Here is a 25,666-nt window from a genome sequence, read left to right on the forward strand (position 1 = left end):
GATGTTTTCATAGGGGTCTGTTCCTTCTCTGTAGCTCCCTCATTTCCAGAGACTTGCCCTCTCAAATCATGGTTGCCTTAGCAATCCTGAAGTCTGATCTCTATTTCCTCCATCCAGTGTGACCACCATACTAGGAGGTTTTGCTGCCCGGAATTTTGGAAAATGTGCTCAGAAATAAAGAAGAAGTGAATGTGGGGATCATGTAATAGGATTCTCAAGGATCATTGCCCTATGTTAATTGATATCCAGTGCCCACATATAGTTGCTTTACATGTTTTGTCCAGATTTTATAGTTGTTTCCATCGATAAGGCAAATTTGATGCCAGCTACTTCATCATAATTGGAATCTTCCTTTTCTGCTCTCAATAGGGCTGAGAGAGGTAATGTCATTTGTATAGGTAAAACACAGATGTGTTCAAACTCACTTATGTTCTTGCTTATTCTCTGAGTGTCGATAACATGTACAATGAATTCCTTTCTCTGTGATAATAACAGAAGCTTCAGCCCTTACTGAATACCTCAAAAGGGTGAAACAGTGCCTTTTCTAAGTACTTTACATGCAGTAATTTATTTTACACTCATAATCATTCTGTGACATAGGTATTATCATTCTCATTTATAGTTGCAGAAACTGAGTCTTGTTGAAGCTAAGTTACTTGCCCAAGGTCACATGGCTAATAAGTGGAAAGCTAGGGTTTGAACCTAGGCAGTATGTCTTCAAAGTCTGCACTATTAAGCAATATGCTACACAGTCATTTAAAAACAATCTCGAGCAGCCCCAGTAGCTTAGCGGTTTAGCGCCACCGTCAACCTGGGGTGTGATCCTGGAGATCCAGAATCGAGTCCCACATCGGGCTCCCTGTGTGGAGCCTGCTTCTCCCTCTGCCTGTGTCTCTGCCTCTGTGTGTGTGTGTCTCCCATGAATAAATAAATAAAATCTTAAAAAAAAAACAATCTCAATATTTAAAAACTTGTTATAGAGGCACCTGTGTGGCACAGTTGGTTAAGTGTCTCTTGGTTTTGGCTCAGGCCATGATCTCAGGCTCATGGGATCAAGCCCCATGTTGGGCTTCACACTCAGCATGGAGTCTGCTTCAGATTCTTTCTCCCTCTCTCTCTCTGCCCCTCCCATTCATGCTCTCCCTTGCTCTCTCTCTCAAATAAATAAATAAATAAATAAATAAATAAATAAATCTTTGAAAAAGAATTTCTTGTTATAAGTTAAAAGAAAAATCACTGTAGGAGCAGAGCCTTAAAAATTATAGCTTTTCCTCCTAGGCTGCATTTGGAATATGCAGAATCTATTGGCTTCCTTCATTTCTGTCAATGAAGTTCCCTCCTTTCCAGTTCTTCAGCCTTTACCTAGGTGCAGGCAACCTTCATCTTTCACTCAAGCTCTTCCCTGTCCTCATCATAGGCTTCTCTGCCTACAGGCTTGTTCTTAAAGCAGCAGGGCCAGAGAGGAAAGGCAGGAAGCTAAGCTAAGGAGTGCTGGTGAGGACCGGGGCCAAGAAAACCAACCCAACCATTGGGCTGGAGGATAGAATAACCTGGAGGTGGTGAGGAGAGCAGCAGAACAAAGAGCTGCGTTCCTCAGCTGGGGACTGAACATTTATTTTTTATTTTTTTAAAAAGATTTCATTTATTTATTCACGGGAGACACACAGAGAGGCAGAGATACAGGCAGAGGGAGAAGCAGGCTCCATGCAGGAAGCCCAATGCGGGACTCGATCCTAGGACTCCAGGATCACGCTGTGGGATGAAGGCAGACACTAAACCGCCAAGCCACCCAAGGACCCCCTGGGGACTGAACATTTAGAAGGAAGCTCCCAGTAGCAAGAGTGGCAGCTGGCAACTGGCAAGTAGCAGGCAGACATTAGGCAAGGCAGGGGCCCAAAAGAGTCAGTGGTCAGCACACGAGGTGGATGGGGGGACAGGGGTTGTGGGGCACATCACTCATTTCTCTGTGGTACTGCCTTCAGGATATATTCAAACCCCAGCTTTGCCTCTTATCAGTGGTGAGCACCTCTGATATACACAGTAGTGTATATCTCTCATGCCTCAGTTTCTCCTCAGCTTCATAGAACAGAAAACCTGAGTAATTGTGACCTAAATGAGATCAAGGTTTAGTTTTCTCAAGCAATAACAAATCCAGATGAAGGTAGTTGTTAGGTTTAGTTTGGCAGCTCAAGTCATCATAATTCAGTAAACTGTGTCCTTCTCTCCTGGCTCTAGGTATAGCTATCATAACCCATTCCAGAAAGAAGTGAAGAGAAATAGCCAAAAAAGGGCATATGACACTGAGTCTGTCCCACTCCTTCAAGGTGGTTTCCTAGGAGCCCCACTCAATGACTTCTGCTCATTGGCCCAAACTGTGTCATATGGCCATCTCTAGCCACAAAGGAAGCTGGGAATGTAGTTTTTCAGCAGAGTGCATTGTTGCCCTCAACAAAATTAAGATTGTGTTAGAGAGAAAGAAGGGAAGAATAGATCCTAAGTCTATGCAACCAGAAGTCTCTGCCACAGGGGTAATGGTGTTATTTCCTCCATAATTAGGGTCGACATGAAGATGAAACCAGGTAATTCTTGTAAAGAATCTCTCAGATATCTGGCTCAGTCCATAGCAGGGAATATTCTCAAATTTGAGGAATTTTTCAAATAGCCCACCTAAGAAAGTTCTCCACAAGAAATTGACTGTAGAGTGCTCACCAGGACCACCCACAAAGTGAGGGCACAATAAATATTTGTGGCATTGACTTATCTAAGACCCATCCAAGGAGAGAGCATTCATTGAGTCTGGTGAGACATAGTCTGAAGTAGGGCGTTGGGAAGTGTGCCCTCCTCTGGGACCATAGAGCTTTCCAAGTTTTCTGCTAGTGCAATTTAGGAAGGCCAAGAGTTATTGTGGGTCTTGATTACTCACAGGATTTTGGGGGCCAGACTTCTACCACACTGTAATTCCCTCAAAGACTTGGTCAGTTTCTGGTCCATTTTCTTCTAGTTGGTTCTGTGTTCAGTAACCACTACCAAAGTTCTTTTCTGAATACAGTTCTCCCATAGCTACTTTATTTCTTGGCTTTCTTGTTCTACCTATTTCTGTCTCTCACTTGAGGCCATTTCTGTTTGCCTGAAAATTTGGCTGATAAATCTTAAAGGACCTTTGAAAAATGCTTTCTGCAACAATCTCATTTCTGTTTTTTGGTCCAAAAGTATTTCCTTCCAACATTGTGAAGACTTCAATATCTCATATCTTCCTCTTCCTTTCTACCTCTATTTTCTTTTCTTTTTTTTAAAAAAAGATTTTATTTATTCATTTGAGAAAGAGAGAGAGTGCAAGCATGCGGAGGGAAGGGCAGAGGGAGAAGCAGGCTCCCCACTGAGCAGGGTCTGATCCCAGGACACTAGGATCATGACCTGAGCTGAAGGCAGACGCTTAACTGACTGAGCCACCCAGGCACCCACTCCTCTACCTCTATTTTCAAAATAGCCAGCTCTCACCTCACTTCATTTCTTTCTTTAAGAGATTTTTAAAAGTTTCTTTCTCCCTTAACATCTCCGGGTGAGTGTTCCAGCTTGGTGGACGGTTCTGTTCCATGTGGTCATTCAGGGAGTCAAGTCCCTTCCACCTTGTAGCTTCACCCTCTCCTCCCCTCCCAGACTTGTCATCATCCGCATGGCTGAGGCTGGTCATCGACATGTCTGGGTCCCAGCCAGCAAGAAAAGAGAAGAAAGAATGATAAGGAGACTCACTCACTGACTTAAGGCCTCCATCCCCAGAGCAGCACCCATCCTTTCTACTGTTAAGAACTTAGTCATATGGCCACAACTAATTGCAAAAGGGTCTGAGAAATGCTGTCACCACTGAGCAACCATGTGCCTAGTTAAGGCTTTTTTACTATAGAAGAGAGGCAAATGAATTTTGGTGGAGAGCTAACAGTCTTTTCTACAGTAGTGCTCTCATTCCTCTTGCCAACAAGAGATTTAGGCATGACATGTGAAATAATTCCAGCCACGAAACAGAAGGAAGTGTTCATGAGAAGCTTAATGGGTAAGTCTTCTTCACTATAAAAAAAAAGAGACATAGGAAGAGATGAACCTGTCTTTTCCAGGACACTGTCATGTTAGGATGTGATGTCTAGAACTAGGCATCCATCTTGTGTCATGAGGGGAGCTGGTTGTGGGTAAGGCTGACTCCTATGGTGTCCCCTCCAAGGCGTTTCTGGCTCTGAGGAAGTGGGCATCTATAGGAACAGAGTCCCTCATGCTTGTCTTGGGTTGCTTTCACATCCATTGGCTTGTTGATTCTCACAGCTCATTGTTTGACAGGCAGGTAAATGTCACCAAGCGAACCCACATTATAAGAAGGAAAGGGAAGCTCAGAGAGGTGGTGTGCCTTGGCTAACTCTGCTGGTTAGGGTTAGAACTAGGGATGTGGCCCTGGTTCTCTTGGGCTCCCAGTCTGGTGCTCTTGTTAGTGATACCAAGACAGCCTCTGCTGAAATAATTGGAGGAAAAGCATCGTCTGTCATCCCATTAGTTATCTATAAATATGTTGAGGCAGGTGCTACTTATACCTTCAGAAAATTTACAGTCTGGTGGGAGAACAGAAGCAAATAAATGAACACATAAGTAAATAGCTAAACTCACATTTTGAGACCTGCAAAGAGGGAAGGGGACTAGCAGAGACTAATAAAGGCAAACAGGTCAGGGAAGACACTCCGCAGAAGTGACATTTAAGCTGGGACCCAAAGGACAAGTAGGCACTAATTAGCTGGGTGAAAAGGAAGAGGAGGAACAGGAAGAAGAGCCTTCAGGTCTCAGGGAAGAGCATGTGCAGAGATCTGGAGCGTTGGGTCTATTCAGGTAGCTGCAGGTGTGGCTGGGGTCATGTGAACAAGGGAAAGGAGGACCACACTGGTCTAGAGGGGCAAGGCAGGATTGAATTAAAATTGCAGGCTATGGAGCTAGAATATTTGAGTTCAAATCCTGATACTGTGTAGTATAAGCTGTGTGCCCTTACGCAAAGAATTAGCCACTCTGTGCTTCAATTTCTTCTTCTTGTCAAGTCTCTGCCTTACTGGGAGCTGCGAAAAATGAAGATAAATGGTATTGCACTGCCTGGTACATAGTGAACTCTTAGTAAATGTCAGCTTCTCTTATAGGTCATATTAAAGATTTGGTCTTTGTTCTATGAGTAATGGGGGTTGCATCAATCAAGACCCTTTGGTTGCAAGGAACAGCAGCCCACCTCACATTGGGGTAAGCAACAATAGGGAGACTTACTGGCTCATGTAACTGAAAGATATATAGGTTTAGGTGTGCCATTAGGCACAGCTGGGTCAAGGCATATAACATTGTCAACTGGGCTGGGGCCATTCATATTTTGTTCTGCTTTCTCAAGAAATAACTTCATTCTCCAGCCTGCTGGCCCCACATGGTGCCAGGGTGGCCATTCAGCTGCCACAGTGAAAAAGAGTGTCTCTCTCCTGCTTTCCCAGGGCCAGTCATAGAGGTATCTCATTGTCCTGGCTCCTAGCTGGTGAGCTATGGCAGCTGCAGCTACCTGGTGACAGTGGAGCCAAGAGGAATGAGCAAGAGGCACAGTGCCAGGGTTTGTTGGTAGACTGGGCAGGAGTGGGCCAGGAAGATTCCAGGCTAACCCAGGGTTTGGGCCTGAGCAGCTAAGACAAGGAGTGTGAAGGAGGGGCAGGTTTAGGGAAGGTTGATAGTTTAGCTTCGAATGCATTGCATTTGAGGGGCCTTGGGACATCCAAGGGGAAGAGTCCTAGAGGCATTTCTTTGGGATGAGGAACTCTACTCATGGACATTCTTGTCTGGTTCCTATGAATATGAGAAGGAGAGATAAATTGAATAATGACTATTCTGTCCACTAGAATGCTCTAGAACCAAGGGTGGCTTGTTCTCTGCAGGAGTTGAGAAGAGAACTTGCTGAGCTGTTTGCTGGGCATGGGTCCCTCAAACAGTATGTGTGGTCCAGTCTCTCCTTTAAAAGTCAAAAGATCTTTTGATATCCTTGGGCAGCTGGATGGTTAGTAGGCTGGGGCACCCAACTAATGTTGGTCAATCTGACAGGGTGCCACCCCACAGAAGCTGACAGTGCAGTGTGGTGAGAGATGAGAAGCACGAGATGACATGGAAGATGTCTGGGCAGACAGCCAAAACACAATGCAGAATGGCATGGCCCAGGCAGTGGAGGCCATGGCGGTTCTGAGGAGAAGGGGGTTGATGCAGGGCTGGCATAAGCTGGGGAGGCTTCCTGGAGGTGGAACTGGAGTAGTATCAATATTCTAGGCATAGGAAGACCATGACCTCAGGTGTGGGGTGCAAGGCTAGGTTTGGGGTGTGCCCCAGCCTTCCCCAAACAGCTGGAGGTCTAAAAACTTTCTAAACTGGGCCGGGACACCAGGGCCTCCCAGAGCCTCCCAGACATCCTGAGGTCTTCAAGTGAGAGCTCAGGACTCTCCAGCCTTCTACTATCACCTGGGGTGGAGCGAGTGGCTCTCTCCACATCGCCCCTCATCTTTGCCCACTCCTAAGGCAGTCCTCAGCACCCCGCGCTGTGGAGATTTCTCTGGATGTGCCCCTCCCCTAAGGCAGGGAGCTGGCGGGGAGCCCTGTCAACACCCAGAATGCCCCCTGCCACAGGAGGCACTTGGGGGATATTAGGGAGGGGGCAGGTGGGAAAGGCCTGGCCTGGCCTGGTGCTTCATCGGTGTGGGGAGGATGTATGGGGTCTAGGGGCTTGTTGCCAGCTTCTCTGCCCAGGTCCTGTGGAAGTGGAGAGTGTGATGGGGCCATCAGCCCAGCCTCAGTGGACCTGGTTGGCCCTAGAACTGGCATGCGCCAAGCTAGTGAGTGAGCGGGGGAGTCAGCTTCCCATCCATTAGGCCCATGGCCCAGGCTGCTAATGCCGAGCGGACATTCTGCTCTCATCCCTGGTATCCACTTAGGCATCGTTAATATTTTACACCGCATAGCCAGGGGATCAATGTCTCATTTATAGCTCAGTGTTTATGAGCAGTCATTGAAGCTTTCCCAGGGAAGATGCTCAGGAGCACCAGGGGAAACTGAGGCAGGGAAGGAGGGGTGGACCAGCCTCAGGAAGACCCTCCATATGGCTTCCTTTGCTTGCCCACTTCTCTATCCCCCTATCTATCTCACATCTGGTACCCTGTACATACCCCGCTCCAAGAACACGTCCTAAGGAGCCATCAGAGCCTGTGACACAGGCCAGCCCTTGTCTCACTTGATCCTTTACAAGCCCCTCCCTGGAGAGGCTGGCTTGTCATCCCCATTTTAGGAAACTGGCTTAGAGAGGTTAATGTACTTTTAACCAGACCATTGATTGAGGATTAGTGGCAACTAGCTGGGACCTACAGGCTAGACTTCACTCAGCTGGTAAAGTGTGTAAATTAGAGTACAGGAGGGGTTTGAGCCTTTCTAGACTTAACACACTTTAGCAACTCATGTGCTGCCACAGAGCCATGCTCTCTGGCGATCATTGGCGTCTCTGCTTAGAACTCTTGCTTTGGTCAGTGGAGGCTCACCACATGCCCACTTAAATGCAATTGAAAGCCGTGCATTTACAGTTCTTTAAAAATATCTCCAATAACTCAGACTTTTAACCAGGTGTGTTAAATACTGAGGTGGAACCACACAGGCCAGAAGAAACCCAGCAGCCTCTCTCCCCTCCTCTTCCACTGGAAACCGTGCGGTATGCTGGGCCGCGACTGCTCTGGAACCCAGGAGACCTGGGCTGCACCTGCGCCCCTTCCCTAGTCCACCCTCTAGATCTTGGTTTCCTTAACTGGAAAGTGGGCAAGAGAAAGCCCACCGGGGCGGCCCTTAAGGATTACAAGTAAACATAAAGGCTTGGTTCCTGTATGCCAGCTCCGGAGGGACCCTTGGCCGCACGCTCCGGCTCCCCCCCGCCCCCCCGCCGGGGCACCAAGCTCTGTGCCTGGGGCACAGAACACATTCAGCATTTGTTGAACGAATGACCGAGTGGGCAGCGGAGGCTCATGATGGAAGCTACTAGTGCTCGGGCCCTAGGTCCAAGCAGGCGTGGAGCGGGGCTGGATTTCCCCTCCACGAAGGCAGCGGGAGCGGGAGAACTGGAGAACTTGGCGCTCCAGGCAGCCCCTGCTTCCCGCCCTCTACGCCCCGGGCGCGGGCGGGGACGCCTGCTGAGAGCCGTGCCCGCCGGAGGGCAGCAGAGAGCCGCGGCTCCTGCCTCGGGTCCGCGAGTTCGCGGACTTGGGAGGGTTCCCGGGCTCCGCCCTGCCACGCCCACTCCTCTCACTTGGCTTTCTCCTTCCTCCCCGCCCCAGCGCCCCCGTCCACAAACGAGTTGGCGCTGCTGGGCACTGCCCGCGCGTTGCACCTGGCATCCCTTTAGCTCTTTCCTACAGCCGGAGAGGCGGGCATGCACCAGCCCCTCCGTGTGGAGGAGGAGTCTGCAAGTCCGTGACTCGACCAAGGTCATGCTGCAGAATCAGGGGTGGAACTCGGTTCCGTAGTGTCTAATGCCAAAGCCCACACTTCTCCAAAAGCCTGGCGCGCACGTGCGTTTCCGGAACTGGATAACTTTGGATACCAACTTTTTTCATTTGCATCGGGGGCCAGACCAGGGCCAAGTTCAGTCTCGAGCGGAGAGCTGGCGGTGCGGGAAGCAGCCCGGGGCGAGAGGGTTTCCCCGATCCCCAAGGCCGGCTCCGCGCTGGCGGGCGGGGCGATGCGCGGGGCGGGGGGGGGGCTGCGCACCCCTCAGCCCGGAGTCTGCAGCCCCGACTCCTCGCGGCTGAGCGGTGCTGCGGCTCCCCTCCGGTCTGGTCCCCGGCCCCCTCCCCAGCCACTCCGCCCTGCTCCGGTAGGTGGAGGTAACCGCCGGCCGCGCGGCCTCCCGGGGGCGGGCCGGGTGGCGTGGCGGGGCGCCAGGCGCGGTCGGGGGGCTGGGCGGCGCGGGGCGGGGCCACCTCCCTCCGCCCCTTCCCGGGCTGGCGCGGGGGGGCCGCAGGGGACGCCTCCTCGGGTGGTCGCCGCGCCTAGGCCAATGAGCGCGCGGGGAGCCGCGATGGAGGCTGGGGCGGCCGGAGCGCCCGGGACCCCCGCCGCCGCCGCGCCCCCGCGCCCCCGCGCCCGCGGGGCTGGAGAGGGGGCGAAAGAGGCGCGGCGCCCGCGCCGGCCATGGAGGCGTCTCTGGCCCGCGTCGGCCGCCCGAGCTGCGCTCCGCGCCGCCGCCGCCGCGCCTCGAAGTTTGCCGGCTGACTCGGAAAGTTGCGCTCGGGCTCTGCCGCCGCCGCGTCCGCCTCCCGGCCTGCCCAGTCCGCCGCCGCCCTCCGCGGGGCCGCGGCCCCGTCCACACCCGCAGCCCCGCCTGCCGGGGGATGTGAGCCGCGGCCTCCCCCAGAGGCCGGGCGGGCTGCACCGGCCCCGGCGCCTCCCGAGGCTCGCGCGGGCGAGGGGCACGGCCCGGCCGCAGGAGCTCGGGTCGCCATGGGCATCCAGGGCATGGAGCTGTGCGCCATGGCCGTGGTGGTGCTGCTGTTCATCGCCGTCCTCAAGCAGTTCGGCATCCTGGAGCCCATGTCCATGGAAGGTAACGCGTGGCCCCGCGCGCTCCGCCGGGCCCCGGTGCGCAGGGAGGGAGCCGCAGTCGCGCTCCGGGGCACGGGTCCGCGGGTCTGCCCCGGCGGCCCTGCACCCGCCGCCTTGGCCGCCGTCCCCTCGGACTCCCGAGGGCTGGTCCAGGACTAAGCGGACGGAGGCCAGGGGCTCCCAGGGGCTCCCAGGAGCTCCAGAGGGGCCGGAGCTGCGGCGCTTGGGGTGGGCGTGAGCTAGATGCCTGGTGACACCCTGAGCCACCCTAGGCCTGCGGGCCCTGGCCGCCCCGGGTGAGCATAGCCAGCGTGGGCCTCCCGTTGGCGGGAGGTGGCTCAGGGTGAGGATGACTGGAAGGATCTTCATCCCAGGGTGAAGATGGTGGCAAGTGATAAGAGACCTCAGCCACATCATGGGACTGCCCCTTTCGCTTCCACCCGCATCCCTGGGCAAGGCTCAGGCCCACGGGATCAGTAACCAAATCCTCAGGCGCCACATTTCTGTCCCAATAAAATATTAACTGAGGAGACAGACCTGCTCTTAAGTCAGACAGTGGACAGCCTCCCTGGGACCCCTGAGAGGCACCCTGGGAGCTGCTTCCCAACCTTGGATACCTCCCTAAGACTTCTGAGCAGGTTAGGAGGAGGAGCCCCTCTAGGGCACACCCATTCTGAAGGGGACCTTGCCCACTGCGATGGAACTCCCCCTCTACCCAGTTCCCCGGAGGCAGTTGCAGCCCCTACCTCTGTACCGTGCAGACGGGCAGGCCTGTCCTGTGCCTGTTCCCTATGCTCCCTTGCTGTCCTCTCAGGGGAGGATGGGCTTCCTGCCTGCCTCAGCACTCTGCTGACCTTGCCAGGCTCCTGCTCCTGGGACTGAAACCCAGAGGTCTAGGCAGGAGAGGAGGGAAGAACGTGTCCTTGCCTCTGAACTGCCTGGCAGCCCCTCCAACCTGAGGATGTGCCCCAAACCCCTGCCAAGGGCTACCAAGGACGGGAAGGGGCACAGGGCCTGGAAGCAAGGCCCTTCCTCCATTTTGCCTTTGGAACCTAAAGCAGACTCTTTACCTGACGTCCATGACTGTGTGCCCCTAAGAAGCCATCAGGCTCCATCACACCTCTTCTGGATGAGTTCTCCTTCCCAGAGAGAAGAGACATATTCAGGTGGTTCTGAGAGGTGCCACTGTAAGCTTTAAATTTTACTTGGAGAGGAAAATTGCCCAAGCGAGGCCTGTGCTTGTCTGGATGCTGACCCTGACTGGGGAATCCAGTACAGGGAATTTGCTCGGGATGAGGTAGAGGGATAAGCATCCTGCACTACTGTGCCACTGAGGACCTATGCCTCCCATAGGGCACTAGTCTGTCCTGTAACCCCTCTCCTTTGCCCATGTGAAGTCTGTGATGGGTGTGAGGAGTGGTTGGTACCCAGGGAAGCCATGGCCCCTAATGGATCTTCCCCATTTCCTGGCCCCTCTCGGGCCACCAAGGGGCTGAGAGCACTCATGGCCTCATTCTACTTGGTACTGCAAAACCTTCCTGAGTGAGGCAGTTCCCTCACAGGGCTGGGCCTATGAAATGTGCTGTTGTGATTTCTAAGGAAAGGGGATTTCTTTACAAAGAAAGAAAATACTTGGCTGGTATGCATAAGACTACAGATGCTGGATTCAACCTGCTAAAAAACCCACTTGGGGCTCTACTGAGTTTCTCTTTGCTGGTGCAGTTGCCCACTTGGGCCCCCTTGGAGTTCTGATGTCTTGATGTAGTGGGAGGAGCGTAGAGCTTCAGTGTCAGCCAGGTCTTAGCTGGGATCCTGTCACTCACACATGCTGGCTGGATAAGCTCCCTTCACCTTTCTGAGCCTCAGTTTCATTACCTGTAAAGTGGGCTGTGTGGCAGACTTATAGCACCATTCTTGGCGTATAAGAGCACAAACTTTGTGAACCATTGACATCATGAGTGATTAAAAATGGAGTGATTACTCGTAGTGACAGGACTGATTCATGATCGAAAACATTCTCTCACTCAAATGGGCCTCCTCTCCTGCATCAGAGGGAGGGAGTTATAAGTTCCAGTGTTCCGTGTTGATGGGAAGTGGTGTCCTTTAAGTAAGTGCCTGGCAGGCCCATTGGCCAGGCAGCGTCTGAGGGTCAGTGTCTGAGGGAGCCCAGGCCTTGCGGCCCCAGCCTGGTTGGGAGCTGGTACTGAGGGAAGAGAGCTGGTGCCCGGCTCCCCGCAGGCATGCGTGGATTCAGTCGTGTGTCTCCTGTCCTCCCGGAGCCTCCGTAGTTCCCATCTGTGAGCCGCCAGGGTTATGATGCCCCTGGGATTGTTAGGAACTAATGGATCTGGGTTCTAGGCATGCAGCCTTCTAGAAGTACATGCAGAGGCTGAAAGGCCCTCTGTCTGCTTCTGGGTGACTCCGTGGGGCAGTTCCAGCCTGGTTTGGCCACTAGCTTACCAAGTGACTTTGGTGCATTAAACATTCTTAAGCCTTAATTTCCTTATCTGTAGAATGAGGACAAAAGAATATGTTCCACTATCTGCTTCACAGGGGTGTGGTGAACTAAAGCACTGCACAACTTAAAAGCTGAACTCAAGTCTAAGGGACTCACAGGGTGGGTGGGGCATACAGGTACAAAGTGACTCGGGGCTGATAACCCTTGGTGCTTGTCTGCAAGCCCTGACACCAGACCTTTTTGTCTACATTTGTGCCCAAGGCTTGACTTTGGTCACTGCCTCTTATCTCAGTTCACATTTCCTAAGTTCTAGACGAGTAGCTCTCAACTGAGGGCAATTTTGCTCTCCAGTGGAATTTGGTAACATCTGAAGACATTTTTGATCATCACAATTGGGGAGAGGGTACTATGGGCATCTAGCAGGTAGAGGCCAGCAATGCTGCTAAACATCCCACAATGAACAGGATGGCCCCTACAAGAAAGAATGATTAGGCCCCAATGTCAATAGGGAGGTTGAGAAACCTTGTTCTGGAAGGAGCACTGGGAGCTAGGTGGCCAGGAGCTAGGACAGCTGCTTCTCAGCCCTGACTTACTCACTGACATGCTGTCATTAACTTAGACAAGTCACTTTTCTTACCTGAGCTCTGTTTGCTCATCTGTAATGGGGTGTTAGAGGGGAGGTACCATCTCGCCTGGGAACAATCCCTGACCCTCCTGGCTCCCTGCCCCTGTGGCTTGTGTTAGGTGATGCTCTTCTGAGATTTTCTGTGTCCACATCCTCACCCCACCTGGGCTTTCTGAGGGGGTCAGTGACTTGTGTGTATACACTTGTGACCCTAGAGTGTGCCTATCACTCCCTGGTAAACAGCGGGTATTGAGTAGGTGTAAATTATATGCCATCACCAGCATACATTCTCTGGGCACCCTTTGTGTGCCAGGCTGTATGAGACCCCATCAGGAGCACAAGTAATGCAGAGTCTTGGCCCTCCCCTTAGGATACCCCTGGGCAGATGCCCTCTGAGGGGAGGACCCTCTGGCTGGGGGTGGGGACAGGGAGGTGGAATTGTGACAGTGGGTGTGTAGGTGGGTGAAGAGACAGAAGCGTGAAGAGGAGAATGGGGGGTGCCCAGGTGGAGGTATGCGTGGCCAGCCCGACCCACCAGCCCTCTGCAGTGGCCCTCTGTAAACAGCTGCCTGCAGAGCCCTGGCAGGCACAGGTGGCCTGGGAACCTGCACGGTCCGCAGCTGACTCCAGGCTCCAAGCAAGGCCCAAGGGGGTGGCAGTTACTCCTGCTCTTTCTCTTGCTCATCTTCTCCATCCAGCACCCTCTTCTGCCTTTGCTGAGGCCTGCAGATACTACATATCCTGGCTGCCCTTTCTCTTGGCAGGGTCTCCCATGCTCTATAATCTGCAAGTCCCTTGGCCTAGGTGGCCTCTAGGCAGTTTCCAGATCTGATGCTGATGGCAGTGGCAGCAGCCCACGTCTAGTGAGTTCTCTCTTGGGGTGTATTGTAATCTTGTCCTCAACAGCAGGCCCATTCTAGAGATGAGGAAGCTGAGGCTCGGGGAGGCTAAGTCACTAAACTGAGGTTACCCAGCCAGGGAGTGGCAGAGCCAGGACTTTTACAAACTCCGGCACACCCGTCCTGGATGCCTCTCTAACTCCACACCACCGAGGAGTCATAGACACGTCCCAGCCTCTTACAGCACGTGTGTCAGCAACCCAGAGTGGAGACAGCTGCCTGGGTACAAATCCAAAGTGTCCCTCATTGAGCCTAAGTGTGTGGCTGTGTGCAAACTCATAAAGCAATGCCCAGCACAGAGTAAGCACTTTATAAGTATTACCTCTTGTTACTTCTTGCCAAAAATGCCCTGGCTCCAGTTCCCCCCAGTGTCATACATCACTACCGTGTACTAGAAGTTAGTGGGAAAGGTGGATGCACTTGACAGGTCCTTCGTCGTGATAGGCGGACTTCCTTATGTGCTCTGTGAGGTCCTCCCAACTGGATGGCCGGAGACTCCCGGGCTGGGCCCTGGGAAAGGGAAGGGGAGAGGCGGGCTCCAGGTGGGTGGCTTCTGCGGAGCAGGGAGGTGGTCTGGAGCTGAGCCTGAGCCTGATGCTGCTGTAGGATGGGGGACTTGAGCAAAGCCCCTTCCCTGCCCCCCTGAGTGCCTCAGCTGTGGTGTATCTAGTGGTTTCATAGCCCCTTAGCCATGGAATCTCGGACAGAGTCTTAAATAGAAGCCCAGTACCACTGACAGAAGAGGTACTGCTAGCATTGGAAGGGGAATCTTGCCCTGCAGTGGTCCCTGGGGCTCCTCGGGGGGACCTCCAGGTCTAGGGGTCACCTGACCAGCAGGGGCTATCAGGGCTGACATCTGCCAGCCAGGTAGGAGGGATTGGAGCCAGCCAGTGTGGACAGCACTGTGAAGGAGTTTTGCTGCAATGGGGAACTGGGATGGGTGCTGGCTGGCAAGCAAGAAGGTGCAAGAGAAGGTCTTATAGCTGCTTCCAGGGGAGCCTGGCAAAGGTGAAGGCAGCCCAGGGGGCTTCACCAGGCTCATGCACTCAGGAGGCAAAAAAAAAATGCCTCTCACCCAGTACCTGGTGCATCTTTGATTTGGAGCCACCTTTTCCAAATCCCTACAGGTGCATCCTGCCCAGAAGGGGCCATGTGGCGTGGGGTCAGGATCAAGGACTGGAACTTCAGCTCCCTGGGAGGAGAGCCCAGTTTGTGATTTGTCAGGTTGTTGTATAACTTGGAGACATTCTGCTTTAGAACACCAACAATAACAACAACAATTTTTTAAGTACAAAGTTTTAAAAGCCTCATGCTTTCACTCCTTTAACTCCTTTGTTTGATGGAGAGGTTAAATCTTTGTTGCTGAGCCCCTGGTTATCAGTGATGGGGGGTAAATAGTGTCCAGGACAAGCCTCTGGAAGGGCGAGAGGAAGGCTGAGCCCAGGGAGAGGTGAAAGGGAGACAGGAGAAGCAGGCTAACTTCCCAATCTGGCCAAGTACAGCTCCTCAGGGGTTTGTAGGAAAGCTGTAGAAAATGCTTGTTTAGATCCATTAATCACCAGACCCCCCTGTAATTGCAGAGGGTGATGTGACACCCCTGGCAGGTCCTAAGAGGTCTGGCTGCATCTCTGCTGAAACAAAGCAGGGGGATAAGCCTGGGATTTCTCTTGTGGATGAGCCAGGAGAGGTCTCCAGTGTCCCCTGAGAGCACATGGGGTGCCTGGCATTGGGCCAGACGCTGTGGGAGTCAAGATGAAGAAGCCAGGTCCCCTGTACCTAAGACAGTTCCAGACAGTTCCAGTTCCTTGGTACATATGTGTGTAGAGGGGGTGAAAAGAAAGTGGGAGTTGGGGTGGAGGTAAGGGGGTGAGATCTCCCTTCTTCTTCTTGTAAGACCACCAATCCTATTGGATGAGTGCCGCCCCCTAGGACTTCATCTTACCATAATTACCTCCCAAGCTGTATCTCCAAATATAGTCACATTGGCTTAAGGCTTCAACATACGAATTTTGGGGAGATACAACTCAGTCCATAGCACCCGTAAACATAGAAGTATGCATCTGGCGGGGAATCATAGCCAAATGAAGAAAAGTAGAACAGAGATGAGAGAGAGATAGGCATGGTGGGGGGTGGCACCTCAGAGGAGGTAACATTTGAACAGATGAAGGAGGTGTGGGTTCTGAGGGAAAAGCAGTTGAGTGAGAGAGGATAGCAACTGGGGGCCCTGCAGAGTGTGGTGGGCTGGAGGGGTGCAAGGGGCCAGAATGGCTGGAGCAGAGGGAGCACAGGCAGAGACATGAAAGATGAGGTCAGAGCTGGGCCAGGGAAGGGGCCTGGGGGTAGCGTGCGTTTATTGGCTATTTACTGTTGGGGTTTTTTTTTTTAAGATTTTATTTATTTATTCATGAGAGACCCAGAGAGAGAGGCAGAGACATAGGCAGAAGGAGAAGCAGGCTCCCTGCCGGGAGCCCGATGCAGGACTGGATCCCGGGACCCCAGGATCATGACCTGAGCCGAAGGCAGGTGCTTAACCACTGAGCCACCCAGGTTATTGGTTATTTTTTTTTTATTTTTATTTATTTATGATAGTCACACACAGAGAGAGAGGGAGAGAGAGACAGAGACACAGGCAGAGGGAGAAGCAGGCTCCATGCACCGGGAGCCCGACGTGGGATTTGATCTCGGGTCTCCAGGATCGCGCCCTGGGCCGAAGGCAGGCGCCAAACCGCTGCGCCACCCAGGGATCTCGGTTATTGGTTATTTTTATATTCAGAGCTTGGGGAGGCTGTTGAACAGAGGAATGCACAGGACATGTTTTCAGCAGCTTCCTTCAGCACTATTTGCAAACTAGACCTAGGGGACCCAGGGCAGAAGCAGGGCAACACGCCAGAAGAGCTGATGGAGCCTTGGACCAGCGTGGGGCCGGTGGAAGTAGCAGAAGGTCTAGAGGTGAGGTGCATATTGAGAGTTAGAGCTGGCTGGCCACACGTGTGGGTTGAGCGCTGGGAGGAAGGTCTGTGCCCAGAGTTTTGGCCTAGGCTCCCGACAGGATGGAGTTGCCGTCCCCTGAGCTGGGGAAGGCTGTGGGTGGAACAGGTTCTGGGAGGAAGATCAGGAGCTCAGTTTGGAAATGCTCCATTTGAGAACCACCTAGACATCCAAGTGCAGATGGCAAGCAGGCGAGTGAGTCTGGAGCTGCGGGCAAAGTTAGCCCACATTCCCCAAAGGAGACTTGACTTTTAAAGAAGCTTTCAGATTTTGTAGATTTAATAAATGTTACCTTTTTTTTCCTTGTTGTTCTCAGATGTGTTTTTCATGCTAATTATTTTGAACACCTCTTTGTGTACCTATCACCTTTTTCAGTTTGCTCATCTCTAACTTGCCCATGTATATCCTTCAGCCATTTCTTTTGGGATTGCTGTCTTTTTTCTTATCTTCCAAATGTCCTATTTTGTCCAGACCAGAGGTATATTCTCTCTCTCTCTCATTTTCTCTTGCTCTGGGTACTTAAAAAAAATTTTATTATTATTTTTTTTAATTTTTATTTATTTATTAGAGAGAGAATGAGCTCAAGTGGGGGAGGAGCGCAGAGGGAGAGGACCTCAAGCATACTCCATTCTGAGTGCAGTGCCCCACACAGGGCTTGATCTCACAATCCTGAGATCACCACCTGAGCCTAAATCAAGAGCCTGACACTCAACTGACTGAGCCACTCAGGCGCCCCTCTAATTACTTTTAAACATTTTAGTTAACTTCTAACAAATTCAAATATACATTTGATACATATATTAAAAAGAATAATAAACACTAATGAGCTACCTTCCCCACCCCAGAACTAGGACCCCACCAGCCTGCCTCTCTCTGAGTTTCTCCCCTCCCACCCCACAGAGATTACCACTAGCCAGATTTGCACCTGTGGTTACTGGATTTTTGTTCTTATGTATAATTTTATTTCTTACTATCCCTCCCTACAAATTACTTGGTTATTCTTGGATTTGAATTTTGCAACAAACGGAATCACACTGGTCTCCTAGGACTGGTTTTTCATCCAACAATCCGTTTCTAGGACGCATCCATATTGCTGTGTGTTATGGTTCACTCACTGCTATAGGACATTTCATCCAGTGGATGGCCCACAGTCTATTTATCTGCTTTATTATCAGCGAGCAAGTTGATTCAAGCTACTGTTATTGTAGAGTGTTGGGGTGGTGGCTCTTCTGCAAGTCTCCTGGGCATTGTTTCTCTAGCACTCTGTCTAGGGGAGGGTTACCTCACCATAGGGTATGCAGATGTGTGCAGCATTAGAATGAAAATACAAATACTTCCCCACTGTGCCTGCTTGTACCAGTTATGCATGCGCCCTAGCATGCTGAAAAGTTACCGTTGGACCTGGGTGGCTCAGTCAGTTAGGCATCTGCCTTCTGCTCAGGTCATGGTCCTGGGGTCCTGGGATGGAGCCCCATGTGCTCAGCAGGAAGTCTGCTTTTCCCTCTCCCTCTTCTCCTTACCCCCTGAAAGTACTCTCACTTGCCCTGTCTCTCTCTCTCAAATGAATAAATTTAAAAATCTTAAAAAAAAAAATTACTTCCTTCGTCTCCCCAGCCAGCACTTAGCATTGGTCAGCCTTCTAATTTCATTTTATTATTTCCTGCTGATCTGGCTGTTGCATTTTCAATGTAATTTGCATTTTCCTTTTTATTAATGAGGTTGAGCCATCTTTCACACATTTATTCATCTTTCCCAGTTTCCTTTTTTGATGATTACTCTAGATATTCTTCTTTTGACTATTTTAAACACTGTACACTGTCTTCTCCCATTCTGCTGAGTGTCTAGAACTGTTCACGCTGCCCTTTTTTAAATAGAAATCTTTAATTGTGATGTAATCAAATTCATCAATTTTTTTCCTTGATGGTTTGAACTTTTGAAGCTTGAAGAAATCTTTCCCCATCCTTAGGTAAGCAAGAGATTCTTTTACATTTTAACTCTATAACTTACCTTTCACATTTGGGTCTCTAGTTTATCTAGAGCCCACTTTTGCATGTGGTGTAAGAAAGGGATCCAGGGGGTATCTGGGTGGCTCAGTGGTTGAGCATTTGCTTTTGGCTCAGGTCATGAACCCCAGGTCCTGGGATCAAGTCTGCATCGGGCTCCCTGCATGGAGTCTACTGTTCCCCTCTGCCTATGCCTCTGCCTCTCTCTCATTGTCTCTTACGAATAAATAAATAAAATCTTTTAAAAAGGGAGGGTATCCAGTTTTCTATGCTGAGCCAGTTTTCCTAAAACCACCTACTAGACAATTTGAGACTTCCACAAATCTTCTGTGATGTTCCTGCTATACCTCAGTCTCTTTGAGCTCTCTGGTCTGTTTTTTGGTGTGTTTGTCTGTTCTTATACCAGCCACACAACTTTTTATTATAGTGACTATGTATATGTATTAGCATTTCATAGGGGAAAAATCCTTCTTTTCCTTTCTAGATTTTTATGGATTTTTGTTCCTCCGTATACATTTCAGAGTAATTTTATCAAGGTCCTCAAAAAGCCCAACTGGATTTTTAATTGAGATTGTGTGGAATTTACAGATTCCTGTGGGGGAGAAGTGGCATCTTTATATTATGTGGTCCTATCTATGATGGAATGTCTCATTTATTCAGATTACCTTTCTATATAGAAACCCTTTGAGTTTTGGTTAATACTTAGATAGTTTTGAGTTTTTATTGCTATCATGAATTGATATATTTTTAATTATATTTTATAGGTGGTTATTACTAGGGTAGAAAATTGCTATTGATTTTTGTAAATTAATCTTATGTCTGGCAACCTTACTAACTCTCATGTATATTAATTCTTTTGGTCCCTGTAGGGACCAAACATCTACAAGTAATGTTAGTTTTATCCTTTACTTCCCAATTATTATATTATTTCTTTCTTTCTTGAAATTTCCTTAGAGCATTGGCAGGATATCAATTAGTGGTGATTGTAGCCAACCTTGGCCAGTCCCAAATCTTAAAGGGAATGTGTCTAAGCCTCTGACATTCAATCTAATATTTTCTGTAGATAAATATGTAACTTGCAAATATAAGCTACATCAAGTTAAGAAAGTTCCCTTTAATCCTAGTTTGCTTAAAGTTTTTGTTTGTTTAATTACAAACAGATGTGAATGTTTATCAAATACCTTTTCTGTATTAAAGTTTTCATGTGATTTTTCCCTCCATAGAAAACCTTGATCATGGTGTACTGGTTTTTAGTACAATTGGATTCAATTAGCTAATATTTTGTTTGAGGTTATATCAAAAGTGAAATGGGCAGGTAATTTTCTCTGTTTGCTATTCCAGCTTTATTGAGATATAATTGACATTTAACATTGTATAGGGGCGCCTGGCTCCATTTGTTGAGCATCCAAATCTTGATTTCAACTCAGGTCATGATCTCAGGTTGTGGAATCAATCCCCAAGTGGGGCTCTGTATTCAGATGCAATCTGCTTGGGATTCTCTCCCTCTTCCCCCCTCCCAATAAATAAATAAATAACAAAAAATTATATAAATTTATGAAATTATTACTATAATAAGGTTAATTAATACATCCATAATCTCACATAATTACCCTTTTGTGTGCAGGGAGATAGTGAGAACATTTAAGGTCCATTATTTTAGCAACTTTTAAGTACACAACACAGTATCATTAACTATAGTCAACATCCTTTACATAGACCCCCATAACTTACTCATTTGGTAACTGCAAGTTTGTGCCCTGTGACCAATACCTCCTCATTTCCCCCATCCCTCTGCCCTGGCAAACACCAATCTACTCTCTGTGTCTATAAATTTGGGGTTTTTTTAGATTCCACATGTACATGAGATCATATAGTATTTGTCTTTCTATGCCCTGACTTACTTCACTTAGCATTATGCCCTCAAGGTCCATCCAGTGTCACTGTAATTTTCATTCTTATATGGCCTTTCTATGATTTAGGAGTCAGGACTACTATATTGATCACTGGCCTAGCAATATGGGGATCACTGGTGATTCTTTGAAAAGCGTTTTGTGTGGACTGGTGGGGTCAGTGCCCCCTAGGACTAAGTTCAAGGGAGAATAAGAGATGAAGTAGAGACAGTGAGTTAAAGAAGAGAAGAAAGAAATAGCTGGAAGGGACAGTAGGGTCGAGGAAGAAATAGAAGCAAATTTGGGAATTTTTGTTTTATTTTTTGACCCTTAGGGATAGAGGATTAAGTTATTTCATATTCTTTAGTTTGTGGGACATTATCAGTTTTGACCCATTTAAAACCCCTTTCTTATTTTATTTTTTCCCTTTATCCCTCCATTTCCTTCTACTTATTCTAGTTTCTATTTCATTTGTTTCTAATCTACATACAGTAGAGTTCCCCTTTTTTGGTGTCCAGTTCTATGAATTTTGACAAATGCATAGTAATGTAACCACTGCCACAGTCAAGGTATAGAACAATTCCATCACACAAAAGAATCTCTCCTGCTGCCTTTTTTGTCATCTACATGTCCCTTGTGCCACAGCCCCCTGCACCCACTGATAGATTGTCTCTCCATATGATTTCCGTGATTTTATCTTTTCCAGAATGTCACTTAAGTGGAGTCATACATTGCATGTCTGGATTCGTTCACTTAGCTAGTGCGTTTGAGGTCCATCCATGTTGCTGCCTGTATAATAATTGGTTCACCTTTATTGCTGAACCAATAAAGGTATTCCACTGTATGAATGCGCAACACACTGTTTATCCATTCACTGGTTGAAGGCCATTCCGGTTATTTCCAGCTTTGGGTGATTGCAAATGAAGTTGCTCTACATATTTGCATAAATAGTATTGTGTAACTATAATAGGTTTCGTTTCATTTCGGTACCCAGGAGTAGGAATTCTGGGTTGCATGGCCAAGTGTATGTTTCTGAGAAACTGCCAAACAATGATTTCTAGACAGGCAGTACCATTTTCATTCCCACCAGCAAAGTGTAATGGTTTCAGTTACTCCACATCCTTACCAGCCCTTGGTATTGTCAATATTTGTCAGTTAAGTGATTCTAAGAGGTATGTAGTAGTATTTCCTTGCGGTTTTAATTTGTATTTCCACAATTGCAGGTGGTGCTAAGCACCTTTTTATATGCTCGTTTGCCACCTGTAAGTCCTGTAGGTCAAGTGTCTGGATAAAGTTCTTCATATAATCTGGATATATGATTTGCAAATATTTTCTCCTAGTCTGTAGTTTACCTTTTTATCTCTTTTATTTCTTGAAGAGTGAAAGTTTTGTTATTAAAAAGTACGGTTTATCAAAAAATAAAACCAAATCAAAAGTGCAACTATCAGTTTTTCTTTTATGGATCATGCTATTGGTATTGTGTCTAAGAACTCTTTTCTTAAACCTAGGCCATAAAGATTTCCTCCTATTTTTTTCCTGAAAGTTTTATAGTTTTATGTCTTATGTTTAAATCAAATCTGTGCTCTGTTTTGAGTTAATTTTTGTATGAGATGTATGGCCCATGTACCATGGATATATATATACCATACATGGGTTCCTGGCCTATGGCTTGCTTATTGGGTTTCTTAATAACTTTATTGGTTTTTCCTCTATGTTTGTCTGTTTCTTTTTCACTGATTTTCACTCTTATTTTTATTATCTCCTTTTTTCTAATAACTTTGAGCTTAATTTGCTCCTTTCCTGGATTCTGAAAAGTGTAGATCTAGAAATTTATATCATTGACTTTATATCTTTTTCCATGGTAATGAAGTAATTTAAAGCTCTGAATTTCCCTCTGAAGGCCAGTTTACCTGCATCCAGAAAATTTTGGTATGTTGAATTTATATGATCATTCAGTGCAAAATATTTCAAGACTCACCTTGTGATTTTCCTTCTCCGACTTATGGGCATATTAGAAGTGTGTTGTTTAATTTCCAAGAATTTGGGATTTTTTATCTATCTTGTTTTTTTTTTTTTTTTTTTTTGGACTTTGATTTAATACCATTGTGGTCAGAGTTTTGCTTTATATTCCAGCATCTGATATATGTGGGAAGCACAGGATGTGCTCCTGAGAAGAATGTGTATCCTAGTTGTTAGGCATAGGGTACTATAAATATTAATTTGATCAGATTCATTGATAGTGTTTTTCAAATCTTGTGTATCTTCACTTGTACCATTTATTGGAAAAAGGTGTTAAGATCTTCAACCTTAACTGTGGTTTATCTGTTTCTCCTTTTAGTTTTGAATTTTTTTTGCTTCACATATTTTAAAGTTGTTATTGGATATATGTATATATTTCATATTGCTCTGTCTTCTTGATGAATTAATCCTTGTATCATTATAAAATGTTCCTCTTTGTCTCTAGTAGTACCCTTTGTCTTGAAGTCTACTTTTTCTATTACTAATAGAGCCACAGCAGTTTTCTTATCCCATTCCACTCTTTCACTTTCCATCTGTTGCTGTGATTTAAGGGTATCCTTTTTATAAGTAGCCTATAGTTGGGTCTTGCTTTTTCATCCACTCTGAAATGTCTGCCTCTTAGTTGAAGTAAGCAACTGATTTTTAACATCCATTTATGCTGCTGTGTCCCTTCAATCTACTGCATGGTCCGTGGTGTGCACCCCCCCATGTTGTGCCCACCCATACTGCCTGTGATGGACTCCTGGGAGGTCTCCAGCATCCCTGTCAAAAATACCATTGCCATGAACATCCTTGCACAGCCCCCTGGCTGGCTCAGATTCTATTTGGGATGTTTACCCAGAGTAGACTGGCTGGCTTGCAAGGTTTGCCTATACTTAATTTGACTAAGGATTGCCAGATTTAACAATATGTCCACATGGTGATGGGAATGATCCAGAAGGGAAAGCAAAAAGATGATGAGGAAGGAGGAAAGAGTGGGGAGGCTTGCTGCAGCCACATGCTCGAAACAGTGGGGCTGGGACCCACTGTGCAGGTGGAGGGGTTTACCTCATCTGGGAACCTGGGCAGTTCATTCCCAGAGAAGGAGGGAAAGCAGTTGTTTGGGCCACTACAGGTAGATGAGTAGATGTCGGGGTGGGAGCTTGGAGTTTTCTTCTGTGGCTTCTGTTTTCTCAGTGATGTAGGAAGCAACCTGACAAAGGATGGGGGTGGAGGCACTGGGAATTAAGAGAGAAGGAAGGTATGAAAAAGTTGTCTTGGAGATCAGGAGCATGGATGGCCCAAGGCAATAGACCTGATTGCTGGGCACTTTGCAGGGCATGGTGGCCCTTAGCGAAAGGTAGTGGTACTCATGGGAGGGGCCTGGGTTCAGGGCAGCCTCAGGCAGGGCTCAGTGGACTCCGGTTAGCAGTGCTCCTTGTCTGGTACTGCGCTGGGCTCTGTGGGCACAGGGTGGGCAGTGCAGGGAGGCTCACAGTGCTCACCCTGCAGGGGGAGCCAGTGAGCAGCTATGAGATAATCATGAGCTTCCTGTTTTGCGCAGCCAGGGGAGGCCAGGGGTGGTGACAGTGCCCTGGGGATGGTGCTCTCCATTTCAGTGGGAAGTTCTGTAATTATATGAGCATGCCTTTTAGCAAGGCGCTCAGTGCTGTTCTGTCTATAGCTTGATTTTGTGTTGTAGAAGTAATTCATACTGTACCAAAAGAAATAAAAATGTAAAAAAAAATTCATAAATAAAAAAGTAAAGAACACCTGAAATTTGCCTCCCCCACCAAAGGTAATCATGGTCCCTGCCCTATGGGCCTGTGAGGTCTGACCTCCTACTTAAATGTGAATGACACTCTCACACCAAATGCAGCCAAACAGCAGCATGTTAGGCTGGATGGGCCAAAAGTGGTGACCTCCTCATTCCTGAGAGAAATCAGAGAAGGCAGCATGGAGGAGGTAGTCCAGGAATTGGGTCTCAAAGGCTGAGGTCCCTTGAGTTTGTCTTGCTGTCTTTTTTCCTCCCATCTCCCTTTGTTTAGTGTATCTCTAGAATAAGGCCAGCTCCCACCCCCATCCCACATGTGGCTGAGAGGGTGGACACAGTCTAGATGAGGCAAGTGGGAGGTGGGGGCTACTCCCTGTGAGGAGCAGAGTAGCAACGAGGCACAACTCCTGAGTGTGTGTCATTCTACCACAGCCGCGCCATTTGTGCAGTGCACAGCCTGTGAGGCCAAACGTGGTAGTCATGTAAGGAGAGTCCCTCCACCCCTACTTTAGCCCATGGCCTGGTGCCCACACCGGAACAAGAGGAGGAGCAGGGGCACTTGTTCCACCCACCCTGGGTCTCTGTCCCCTTCCAGATAGCAGCGACAGCGAGCTGGAGCTGTCCACAGTGCGCCACCAGCCAGAGGGACTGGACCAGCTGCAGGCACAGACCAAGTTCACCAAGAAGGAGCTGCAGTCCCTCTACAGAGGCTTCAAAAACGTGAGTGCTACCCATCCTTCCAGGAGAGGCCCTGATCCACTTAGCCCTCCTGTCCCAGGCTCCAGGAAGGAGGAACCCTGGCCCAGAGAGACCTTCTAGAAACTTCTCCATGGCACAGCAAATATCCTAGGGGCCTTTATGGATCTTATGTTTTGTGGGAGAGCTATCTGGGGGTGGGTCATGTCCCAGAATCAGTATTCTGAAGGCACCATCCTCCTTTCTGTGTGTTCCCAGTCCTGGTACAGGGGAGGAGTGTGGAGGAACCAACTGCCACTGTCCCACCCACTTATCCCTCCTGCATTACCATGCCCCAACGCCACTTTTTCCTCAGTTCCCAGGCTCATAGAGCTCAGGTGGCAGTATCCCCAGAGGGAGGAGAGAAGCCAGGCTCTGTGGAGTTTGGGCATGGGGCTGGGGATGGCCAAGGTCACTGAAGGGTGGCTCCCTGCCGCAGGAGTGTCCCACGGGCCTGGTGGATGAAGACACCTTCAAGCTCATTTACTCCCAGTTCTTCCCTCAGGGAGGTGAGTCTGAGGCCAGGCCCCCTGGCTCTCCCCCAAACCCCCCATGGCCCCACTGTGGCAGCTCTACAAACAGTGGGTGTCACTTTTACTGGGAGGGGATCCTTGCCTTTGGCCTTTGCCTGCCGGAGGCCTGGTGTTGCCTCTGTCTTGTTGGAAGCGCAGGGAAGTCC

The 25,666-nt window shown here is 48.9% G+C and overlaps 1 protein-coding gene across 2 annotated transcripts in view; it reads left to right on the forward strand.

Moving 5' to 3' along the window:
* The window catches only part of KCNIP3 (potassium voltage-gated channel interacting protein 3), an 83,041-nt gene that overhangs the window by 47,688 nt on the left and 9,687 nt on the right, over positions 1 to 25,666 (forward strand). The window contains exons 1-3 of one of the 2 annotated variants that reach the window (XM_077843395.1): positions 9,470 to 9,619; positions 24,848 to 24,972; positions 25,427 to 25,496. In XM_077843395.1, coding sequence (XP_077699521.1) covers positions 9,517 to 9,619; positions 24,848 to 24,972; positions 25,427 to 25,496 — 298 coding nt within the window. In that variant the 5' untranslated portion in view covers positions 9,470 to 9,516. Of the gene's footprint in view, positions 1 to 9,469; positions 9,620 to 24,847; positions 24,973 to 25,426; positions 25,497 to 25,666 lie in introns of those variants that run through there. The other variant, XM_077843394.1, reaches the window with a different exon arrangement.

Source organism: Canis aureus, chromosome 12 (assembly GCF_053574225.1).
Source record: "Canis aureus isolate CA01 chromosome 12, VMU_Caureus_v.1.0, whole genome shotgun sequence".
In the NCBI taxonomy this organism is placed as follows: Eukaryota; Metazoa; Chordata; class Mammalia; order Carnivora; family Canidae; genus Canis; species Canis aureus.